Source organism: Typopeltis vanoorti, chromosome 1 (assembly GCF_054136105.1).
Source record: "Typopeltis vanoorti isolate ZY-2024b chromosome 1, IOZ_Tvanoo_1.0, whole genome shotgun sequence".
NCBI classification, from domain to species: Eukaryota; Metazoa; Arthropoda; class Arachnida; order Uropygi; family Thelyphonidae; genus Typopeltis; species Typopeltis vanoorti.
The window spans coordinates 140116268-140128197 of record NC_143549.1 but is presented as its reverse complement, the minus strand read 5'-3'; the positions used below and the strand labels follow the sequence as shown (position 1 = coordinate 140128197).

General features: G+C 32.9%; 1 protein-coding gene across 1 annotated transcript in view; it reads right to left on the bottom strand.

Moving 5' to 3' along the window:
• Nucleotides 1–1117: 1117 nt before the first annotated feature.
• Nucleotides 1118–11930, bottom strand: part of LOC150110475 (NCK-interacting protein with SH3 domain) — a 243092-nt gene continuing 232279 nt past the window's right edge. Inside the window, exons 10-11 of the mRNA XM_090394047.1 lie at nt 2784–2956; nt 1118–2624 (exon numbers count right to left, since the gene is read on the bottom strand). Of these exons, the coding sequence (XP_090250173.1) occupies nt 2421–2624; nt 2784–2956 (377 nt within the window). The 3' untranslated portion in view covers nt 1118–2420. The remainder of the gene's footprint in view (nt 2625–2783; nt 2957–11930) is intronic.

Genomic DNA, 11930 nt, shown 5'->3' with positions numbered 1-11930 from the left:
TAGTGAAATACATCTTTCAAGAAAATATAATTTTTGCCGATCTGCTTCAAATGACTACTTCAGAAAAGATGTGGTCTATATAATGGAATGAAAGGCATGAATCTGTGATGGTCATAACTGAATTGATGAACTATTGTTGTATCATCAGAAATGATCAAATCCTGGGATGACAGTTTCTTTGCCTGGAGCACAAATGCTGTTAAATTCTATAAAAACTTCAGTTTAACATTTCTTTATTAATATTGGAAAATGGAATTTTTTATATACATTTGCACTAAATAAAATATATACAATCTCAAGCAATTGATTTAGTAGAAGCAATTAAAATTGCTGAGTATACTATAAAAGGATTAAAGGAAATAAGGAATTGTGCTGATAAGGTATTTGTATTTCTGATATATTTAAAATGGCTACATCAATTCTGCAATATCTGATTGATTAAAATTTAAAAATTACAATTCCTCGATTGTCAAATCACCAACTTCATCAATCTAATAAGAAAACAGAGCTACTTTCAGATTATTATAGAATAACAATATTTACAATGATGTTACTCGACTAATTCTTTATGGGAAAGATTTATTAAACCTAAAGAAATTTTTCAGTTGTTAAATATTTGATTTCCTGGTCACAATGGAGGCATTAACAATGAATAGAGATTAAAGGTTTTTGCTAACTAGATATGCTTAAGATTTGAAGAACTGTAGTGCAGTGCTTTGTAGGCAGAATACCATAATTTTTTTTTTTTTTACCCCCAAAAAAACTAAAAGCATTTTCCAAATCACTAACAGACTGTTTATAATACTGCAACAAAAAGAGATTTCCTGACATCTACATTCTATTAAAATTACTGATTACCAATTTCAGCCTAAGTTCCAGAAGTTCCATTATTCTTCAATTTAAAATATGTCAAATATTATTTGCAAAATTCAATAAGGCAGAAGGGATTAAATCTTGTAATAATCAATAACTGTATACATGAAGAGAAGTTTTGACAAAGTTATATAAAAATCAAAGACAATTAGGTTTTGTTTTTTCAGTAGGTATTCATCTATAAAATGTATAAAATTTGTAATCATAGTTTGTGACATACTTTTCCCCCACTCTACCCCCCCCCCCCCCCAAAAAAAATTACTGGTGCTTTGCCTTTGGGTCTACAATAGACATCAAGCATATACTTCAGCAGAGCATGTGTGTGTGTGTGTGTGTGTGTGTGTTATTGTCCTATTATCATCTGTTCATACTACCACCAAGCAGAACATTCTTTTTTTCTATGAACTACAAGCTTCTGTAGAATAAAGCATTACAGTGCAGTTATTCTACTGCACAAATCATAGTATCAATCTAAGGGGTTAGTGTGCTATGTAAATTGTTATCCCTGCCAAAATAATGAAACTGGTGCTGCACTACTACTCAGGAGCATTCTGTGCAGAATTCTTTATTTTTGCTAGTAATGCATCCCAGTATATGCAAAGATGCTGATAGTTATTTCCCACAGGAACAAGAGCTCTATATATTGTACCAGTTTGCACGAACTAATCTGAAACAACACTGCATTGGAGTTATGTACATGTAATATTTTTGTTATGTCTGCAGTTTATATTTTCAGTTAATTCTGTAATGTTACTAATTGGGTTGTAGGATTTGTATGTCATTTTATTCAGACAGCTTACTTGTAGTTCTATACTTGATCATCTTCTAAGAGTACAACACGATATCAGAAATTAACATGTTCACAAATATAATGAAATGTAGAAATGGAGGAAGTATGGGGGGGGGGAGGCAAGAGGAAACAATACTTTTTTTTCCTTTTTTTTTTGTAGTTTCATGCAAAATATTTCTCATATGCAGATAAATTCATACAGCGTCAGTGTCCAAAAAAGAGACTAACTTCAAAATGTACAGAAGAATATGAAATGGTTTATAAGTTTTGCATTATATATAGTAAATATAAAAAAGGAATTATACTAAACACTCTGTACTTTTATGTAATAAACTTTTTTTGCATATTTACAACATGTCATTAATAAGCAGCTTCTTTACTATGTAGTACATACTTCCAAGTTTTTTTTTTTTTTCAAAAATTATTTACAATTGTAAAAATTACATTTCTACATCACAGTCCAGTTTCATCCTAATGACTTCAGTTATAATGCATATTTTAATAAACAGTCAAATATATTTAATTTTTTTTCTTTATAGAATATATTTTCTTTATGACAATATAGGTCCTCATTATAAGCTTCTCTAGCTTTGGACCCAGATAGCTACACTGCAATGACATTATATCACACCTAGTGTGAGTTGAAGCATCTTCATTTAGATATTGTACTACAAATTACCTGTATTATGGTTTGTTTCTGATTTTACACATGTATGCAGGCACCTACCCACATGCACAAGTAAAATACATATGAAATCTATGAAAGGTGTGATGGAATTGTAAACCAAGTAACATATTTGGTTACAATATTCATGACCATTTTCTTTTCTTCTGATGTCGATTCTTCCTGAGTAAGAATTGTAGAAAAACACCTCTGTAATCCATCTTGCTGGTGCAAATGTTCACCATATGAGGAATTTGTTAAAAGATTATCAGCTATTCTTAGGTACCATAAGCGATTCTGTAAATAAATGATTATAAAAATTATTTACTGGTCAAGCTCAAACAAAATGAAGTATTAATTGGGGGGGGGGCTTTTTCACATAAGCATTAATAACCACAACTTATTTTATTTAGAATTTATCATAATTTCATTAAAATAAAAAACTGCACAACAAACCTCAGCACCTGGAGGTAGATCAGTCAGCTGTCTCACAGTGATATCCAGGAGAACTTTAATGTCATTTAAGTAGAAGAGCTGGAATGTATTGGGTGAAGAAAATAAATCTACTATAAATTTAAGAACAGAATTGGGGATCTTCAGCTGATGACTTAAGATTTGGGTTGGATCATCTAAAGGAATAACAATATAAACAGTTATACTGGAAATTATTCTGATAATATATTTTCAAAAATAAATTTATTTTAAAAAATCTTAGTGATTAAGATTTTTAATCACGATTTAACAAAAGATCTCACAAAATTAAAATAGTAGAGAAAGGGCAGGATTGATTTGTTTTGCTGGAATTAGGCCGTAGAAATAAAAACAAGATCAATACATTATAATTAATTGCATGTTCTTCAACTGGTTTGTCTATTCTTTGCAATGGAAATCCTCAGTATCTGAAGAAAAAACCTATCTCTATATCAAACCAACTAATTCAACTTGATCAGAAAAACAATAAAGGTTCAAAATTATAATAACGGAATAACTCGTAAAATATTATTTATTAGTATAATTTTCGTCTGTGTATCGCAGGCATCTTCAGTACATTTATAAAGCTAATTAAACAATAACTGACAATTCCAAAAGGCATCACCCCTAAGTAGCTAATGTCAGATAACTTAAAAAGGTCAATAAATTTCCTAACTAAAATATATATATATATATATTTATACACACAATAAAAAGTTAGGAAAGATTAGCTGATTTATAAAGTACTACCCCCCATAAAGGGGATAGGAACCGACTTTTGTGAGGGACTCTTGTCTTGTTCCAATGAACTCTATGTCTAGTGATGATGGCGTGTTCTGCAAGTCCAGACTGTTCAGGTTCAAGGTATTGAATATAAGACTGGTCTTATATTCAATACCTTGAACTTGTGGATTATCTTATTTCAGACCAAACAGGAAGATCTGCCTCTATTCAGCTAGAAGAACACCAGTCTTATATTCAATACCTTGAACCTGAACAGTCTGAACTTGCAGAACACGCCATCATCACTAGACATAGAGTTCATTGGAACAAGACAAGAGTCCTTCACATAAAGTAAAGTCCTTCACTTTACTTCACTCTGCTAACTTTAAACAGATCCGATGGTTTACATCTATCCCCTTTATGGGAGATAGTACAATCATACCTCGCTATACGGCTGAGATACGTTCGTGGAAAGTCGTCCACAAAGCGAAATGCTGTATAACGAATCATTTATTTCCATATAAAGCCATATAAATTCGGTAAGATCCGTTCTAATTTTATAAAAAAATAGAAAATCATTGGGTTTCTGGTTGAAAATGCATTTTTTATTTCATTTAAAATATCATTTACATTAGTTATTAATAAAAACAAAAATATAATTCTATGATATTAATAAAATAAAACACAAATAACAAATGAACAAGTTTTTTTAAATTTTCGAATCAGTCTGATGATGAATTGCACGACATCATTTCGGTAGTCTCACCATCTGTTGTCTGAGGACCTGGTTTAAAAAATTTGTCCGTTTGTTTTATTGAGTCCCTTTTCTTTTCTTTTTGCAATTCTCTGTAGCAGTTAATAACTGTGTTAATGCCGCGAGAAACTTTGGTGCTACGTTCTTCATTAGGATCGTTTTGAAGTAGGATGTTTATTCCTTGTTCGAAATGAGTAAGCGCATTCAATAAATCCTTTGAGGTTAATTGTCGGCAAACAACTGGCTCTTGTTCCTCATCAAATGTATGGTTTGTTTCTAACTGTGTTAATTCTTCGTTAGAAAGTGGTTCTCTATCAGCATCTAGCAAATCGATTACATCATATTCTTCCACATCCTCAAAACCAAGTTCATTTGCTAGGTTCAATATATTTTGTCTAATTTCAGAAAGGGGCTCAAATTCAGAATCATTACTTGTAATGCATTCTGGCCAAATGTTTTTCTACACATGGTTCATTGTGGTTGATTTCAACTTATTCTATGATTTGCTAATGTTGTCCACAGCATCTTTGATGTAGAATTTTTTCCAGAACTCTTTAATTGATGATTCACCATCGGTTTCATTTATAAGTTTTCGAAAGGTTCTTCGTAAATAACATGCCTTAAAAGTAGCTATTGCACCCTGACCCATTGGCTGGATTAGGGCCATTGTGTTTTTTTTAGGTAGATATTCAATCTCCACCTCTTCAGATAAGTTAACTGAATGCCCTGGAGCATTATCAATAGGAGCAACAATTTGTTACTTAAATTTTTCTCTGCAAGTATTTTTTGACATCAGGGCAAAAATAACTTTTGAACCAATCTTTGAAGAGTATTTTGGTCATCTAAGCTTTTTTTGTTGGACCTCCAAATGATGGGCAATTGTTTCTTGTTCAATCCTTTTAAAGCTCTTGGATTTTCAGAAGCATATACCAAAAGAATTTTAAGCCTAAAATCCCCTGCTGCATTTGCCAAGGAGCAAAGTTAATCGCTCTTTGGACACCTTATATCCAGATGCAGCCCTTTTGTTCTTTAAAATGTAAGTTCTTTCAGGCATTCATTTCCAATAAAGTGCTGTTTCGTCCACATTAAAAACTTGTTAAGGAACATATCTACCTCTTTCAATAATTGATTTCAAAATGTTTGGATAGGCTAGAGCTTCATCAGCGTCGGCACTAGCTGCTTCACCTTTCATTTTAATATTATGCAAATTATGGTGATTTTTAAATTTTTCAAACCAACCACGGCTTGCTAGAAAAGTTTCATCTACCGGACCTTCACTAATATCTTCACTCTTCAAATTTTCAAAAATACTTTTTGCCTTTTCCTGGATAATCATTTGGCTCATTGGCATCCTCCATTGATTGTTGTTGTCTTCAATCCATATGTTTAATAATTTTTCCATTCTTTCCATATTGCTACTTCTTTGGCGTGTTAATTTTGAAACACTTAAAGGTGCAGCTGACTGTGAATGTGCATTAATTTTTTCTTTGTTAGCGCGAATTGTTTGAACCGTAGATTTCACAAGCCCTAATGCCTTACATATATCAACAATTTTTTCAGAAGCTTCCATACAATGCAAAACATCTAATTTAATCTCTAGTGAGACAGATTTTTGGCTTCTTTTTTTACCTCCATCACTCCAAATTTAAAGAACGTTTCGGGCTCATGTTTCCCCCAAATACATACTGGATTCTATTTAAAAAACAAAAAATAATAAGTTATAATGTACACAATTTATAGCAACACGAATACATGCATATTTATTGAACACTTTAATATGCATTTACATACAAATGCATATTATGTACTTATCAACAATGTCTATAGTTGAAAAAGAATGCAAGAAGAAACAAACACTTCTACTTTTGATACTGAGGATTTACTAAACTGATCACTAAATGCATCTACTCATGAGCACATTTACAGAAGGTGGGGACGAATTATGTGCTACGCGAAGATGCGTGAATACAAGACGATGCAAGTAGCGATCCTGCATGGAGTGGTGCAGCCGGCCTAGAACACATAACAAAAGACGTACACAGGGGATTTCCCAACTTTTTGGTCATATATTGAAAAATTGTTTGCCGTAAATCGAAACTTAGCCATAATTACACAAGGCTGTTATAACAAAAAGCCGCATAAGCTGATTTATAAAGTACACTAATACCTCTCTATACGGCTCCTCGTATAGAGGGGCCGTATAGAGAGGTATTAGTGTACTTTATAAATCAGCTATTCTTTCCTAACTTTTTATTGTATATATGTGTATATATATATATATATATATATATATATATATATATATATTTTTTTTTTTTTTTTTTTTTTTTCTAGTTAGGAAATTTATTGATCTTTTTAGTTATCTTACATTAGCTACTTAGGTGATGCCTTTTGGAATTGTCAGTTATTGTTTAATTAGCTTTATAAATGTACTGAAGATGCCTGCGATACACAGGCGAAAATTATACTAATAAATAATATTTTACGTGAGTTATTCCATTATTATAATTTTGAATTCATATGTCTGCTCATGGTATTTCCTTATTAAAACATAATAATGGTCCAAGGTTTCAAGCCAAATATACCATTTGGCTTGAAAGACCCAGATGAGATTCCAACTTGGGTCTTTCAAGCCAAATGGTATTTTTATGTCATCCTCACAAATGCTCTGCAGAAGTATAAACTAGAATAAGTTTTAGGATTGAAACATGCAATTCTTGCCATAAATACTGTTACAACTTCCACACATCCACATGCTGCCCACAGAAGTGCATGAGCCTGGTTCTGTTAGTAGCATTGTGCGCAGTGAACATTTGCATGTTTATCAGTAGAGTGAGAGAGAGTTGTCTAGCCATACGGATTAGCATGTAGTGGGGAGTTTATGAAAACTGTGTAGCTGTAATAGCACTCACATGGTTGGAATGCAGCCATCTGTTATTTTCAACATGCTAAAAACACTTGGATAGGATGTTTGTATATCAGACTATTAGCAGTTATAACGATACAAAAATGTATCTGACTGCCAAAGAATAGGTCGACAATGCTGTATTAGAACCATGTAATTCTGTGAGTATACAAAGTGATATCATGAGAAATGAAAGTTTTGCAGAGAACAATATCATATGTACTAATTGATGACCTTGGGGTGAAAGCCTATTGTCATTCTACTGGACACTTCCTTATATCAAACTCATGTGGCAGAGCGTGATAAAATCAAAGGTACTTCTCCAGCAGTATGCAAACAAAAGACACAGAGATATCTCATTCATAGATGAGAAGGTATATGCCCTGGATGGTATATACCAGGATGGGCCCTTCCCTTAATGCATAACATTAGACATATCCGCAAGGAGATGTGCTTTGCATTATAGGAGATACTGAGATAGGAGTGTTGGTATGTTGCTCCACCTTTGCAATGAGTTGCCCTGGTGTTGTACCACCTTAACCCAGTCCTGAAGACACTTTCAGGCGCAGACTTTGTTTGCTCACACTTGGATAAAGGATTAAACTAAATTTATTATACCAGGACGAGAAGGTATATGCCCCAGAGCACATGCCATAGCACCCAGGATTGAGAGAGGTCATCATTCCACGTCAGTGATGGTTTGATGTGGGTGACATATCCAAGTTGCATTTCTGCGAGAAAGGGATCATAACCTCCACCAAAATGATTCAAGACACCGTGATGGAACCTGTAGTATGGCCCTTGAACAACACCTTGTTTCACAGTAGGCATGGACCTTCCAACAGGACTTGTCCCCCTGCGCACAAAGTGAGGACCACACAACAACAACAACAACAACAGTGGACTTGAAATTGTGGTCGGAGCTTGAGAGAGTAGCCTGCAAGAAAGGGCACCCCCAGTATTACCAACCTGAAGGTGGATTTAGTGCAAGCAGTGGCAGCATTTGCATTGGATATTGTGCATGCTGTCAACCATATGCGGCCTAACAGACTTCTGGTATGTGTGAAGGCAAAAGGAGTACATTTCGAACATTGAGAGTTGGAATATGCACATTATACATGTGGTTTGTCCAAAAGTGATAGATTAAAGGTTTATGTACTGTTCAAGTTGTAACAGTATTTATGGCTAGGCTAGGTATAAATTAGTGCAATTAGCAAGTTTTATAATTATAAATATGCAATCAATTTGTAATAAAATCTTAACACAAAACGAAATTTGCAAAAATAAAGAGTAGTAAACTAACTGATCAGAACAGAAAGATACATTCTTCTCTTCTAAAATGACTGGGATTTGGATCACAAAGACCTTTATCCAATATTGAATCCAGTTGTATTAATTAGCCCATCCCTTTTAACATGATTCATCTTGTGTTTAAGGAAGTTGGTAATATATCTACTATTTAAATTTTGTAATTATTATCAGTATTTATGTGGGCACTCCATGAGTCAAAAGACTCATTGCAGGTCTTAATTTTGATATCTACATAATTTTATTTAGTGGTGATTGTTTTTCTACAAACGTATGTTAATGAAATACCTATATCGGGGGTGTTCAAACCCGTTGATCGCAGAGCGATTTTTGGTCGATCTCTTGTGTATTCCTCCTTCCTTACAAATTTAATTAAAACTGAAAACATAATATTTTATTTATCATTATTTTGTATTATTTTAATTCGCTTTAAGTGTATTGCTATTGTTTATTTATTTTTCGTTAAAATTGTCAAATCAGTAATTTTCTTGTAAGTCCGGGTAAATTAATTAATTTGGATCAGTGAAAGTCAAACAGCGAGCCAAGTGAATACGATTATAAGCGAAGTGTAAATTCTATTCTATTCAAAAGCACATTACATCAATTTTTTACTTAGGTTAAGTCCCATGTGAATATTGCAAAAAAATAAACTTTGTTTGTCTCAGTATAGTTTGTATTAGATGTTTTTGTAAATAACTCTTTTGAAGCTAACTGTATATACTGCTTTAATAAGAATATGTTAGAGTGTTAAAAACAAAGGCAATGTTTTTGTCGCCGAAGCCGTACATGGCAGCATTAGAAAGATTGTTATTGAAACTTGTATGTATGAGAAAGGCTTGCAGGCTCTAAGTGTAAACATCTTTGAAGTCAGTCAGAAAGAGTTCAAACAACTTTCTGATGGCCGGAAACTTACAATCAAAAGAAAGCGGAGGAGAACAAAAGGCATGCCAAACTTGAAACTTAAGATGAAAGACTCATACCGATTCTTTGGAGGTTGCCAAACTTCATGCGAGGTCTCAGAGGAGACCTAATAAAAAGGGATTGAAGAAAGCAGAAGGGGTCCCGGTTCCAGAATTGCTATCAGAGAGACTGCCCGGATCCACGTTGCTTGAGAGAGGAGTTTCCCGCTTCCAGAAAGGAGCTTCTTGGTTCGAGACTACTTCTAGGCCACAAACATGGTTTCAAATTGCCGAAAGGAAGAGTTCCAATTGCCGGATAAAAGTTTCCAGGCCAGGTTAATGTCAGACATTCACCAGTGTGTTGCATTTTCATTAGAATTTGATGAATTAAACGACTTCACTGATATTGCTCAGTTAATGGTATATATTCGCATGGTATTTCAAGATTATTCAAGTAAAGAACTTTTGAAAATTATACCATTATTGGAAAGGACTAGAGGAAAAGACATTTTTTCGGCATTTGATGAATTTGTGAAACAACACAAACTTCCACTTTTTAAATTTGTGTCTATTACTACTGATGGTGCTCCTGCAATGATAGGTAATAAATCAGGCTTCATTTCATTATGTAAAAACGATGACAAATATCCAGATTTTTTAATGTACCACTGTATTATTCACCAACAAGTACTGTGTAATAAAAGATTAAACACAAAGGATGTTTTGGATATTACATTTAAAATTGAAAATTCTGTTTGAGGAAAAGCCCTGCAATGGCGGTTATTTAAATTACAGGCAGATGATGATAGGGAACTTCTGTTATACGATAATGTTCGCTGGCTCAGCAGAAGTCAATTTTCAGAAAGATTTCTTGTATTAATTAACGATATAAAAATTTTCTTGATGAAAAAGGAGATATTTATCTACAATTGAGTAATAAAAGATGGCTGTTATACTTATCATTTTTAGTAGATTTCTGTACGAAATTAAGCAATTTAAATTTAGAGTTACAAGGTAGAGATAAAAATTTAATTGACATGTTAAGTTCAATAAAAACTTTCCAACAATACTTACTTTTATTAAAGAAAAATATAAATGACTGTGAATTTAGACATCTCCTATATTTATTAAAATTTTTTGAACAAAATCAAGAAATGCTTTGCTATGATTTAAAAATTTTAATAAAACTGAAATGATTGTATCTGTTATCAATAATCCATTTCAAGAAAACTTGAACATCAGAAATTTCAAATAAAATTAGTGGGCTGTTTGATATTAACTTGAGATAATAAACATTCCGAATAGTTTACATTTAAAATCAATAAACAATGAAGTCATTTGGAAGTATGCACATGAAAAATTCCCAATATTAACTGATGTTGCACGAAAAATTCTGTTGTGTTTCGGATCGACAAACTTGTCAGAATCCGCTTTTTCAAATATGACTGTCATAAAAAATCAATTAAGAAACCAAATTACAAATGATCATTTGATGATTGTCTGCAATTGGCCACTTCTTCATATCAACTTGGCTATGAAAATATTGTGAGGTCCAAACAATGCCAAATTTCACATTAACTTTTTTTTTTTTTTTTTAATTTTAATTTTTCTAATTTCGATTCTCGTCGCGACGGGAGGAATCTTTATCTGGACGATTTCAATCGATGGTGAGTTAGCCGATCTCATACGGAGGTAGCAGGGTTTTTTCTCCCGGAAACTCGGGTTTTTCATCCCGCATACATACAAATCGGCCCTTCAGAACACACGCAATTTACAGACAAAAATTACTAGTTGTGGTGGTGTTGGAGGTGGGCGGTAGATGGCGTTGATTCGTAGTAGAGGTAAGGTGTAGAGACAGTTGAAGATGTCCTCCCCCGATGAGTCTTCGGACTCCTTGGAGGTATCAGGAATAATAATAATAATAATCAACTAGCATTTCCTGTAACTTGTGAGTTTGTAATCAATCTGTTGTTTTTTCTAACTTTGGTTTTCCAAAATAGAGAAATAAATATTTTATTCCAATATATTTTTTTTTTGTTGTATTAAAATAATTAAAAGTGATAAATAAATTTTTAAATACAAAAAAATTTTTAGTTGTGTATTTTTTTTAGTTGTTTATTTGTGTGTAATCAGATATCCGGTTGGGGGAACGTGATCTATATAAGAGAGTAGATTGCGAATAACTTATATACAAGAGAGAAGATCGGCGAATAACTTATATACAAGAGAGAAGATCGGCGAATAACTTTTTATAGAAAAGTAGCTCGCATAGTAAAAAAGGTTGAACACCACTGACCTATATGGTAGTGATAATGAAACTATCTAAGCAGAGTATGTGATGTGAAGCAGATGTTACTTTGACACAGTTAGAAAAGCAGACAGGATTCAGCAACCAAAGTTGGTAGATGCAGTGTGATGGCATGAATGTTTCACAAAAGAAATGTGTAGAATAATAAAAATTTTGTAATAAGATTATTTTTTTTTATGATTTGCTTTGAGAGGGGAAAAAAATAAAAAACATTTACTATATAATGTGGGAATTG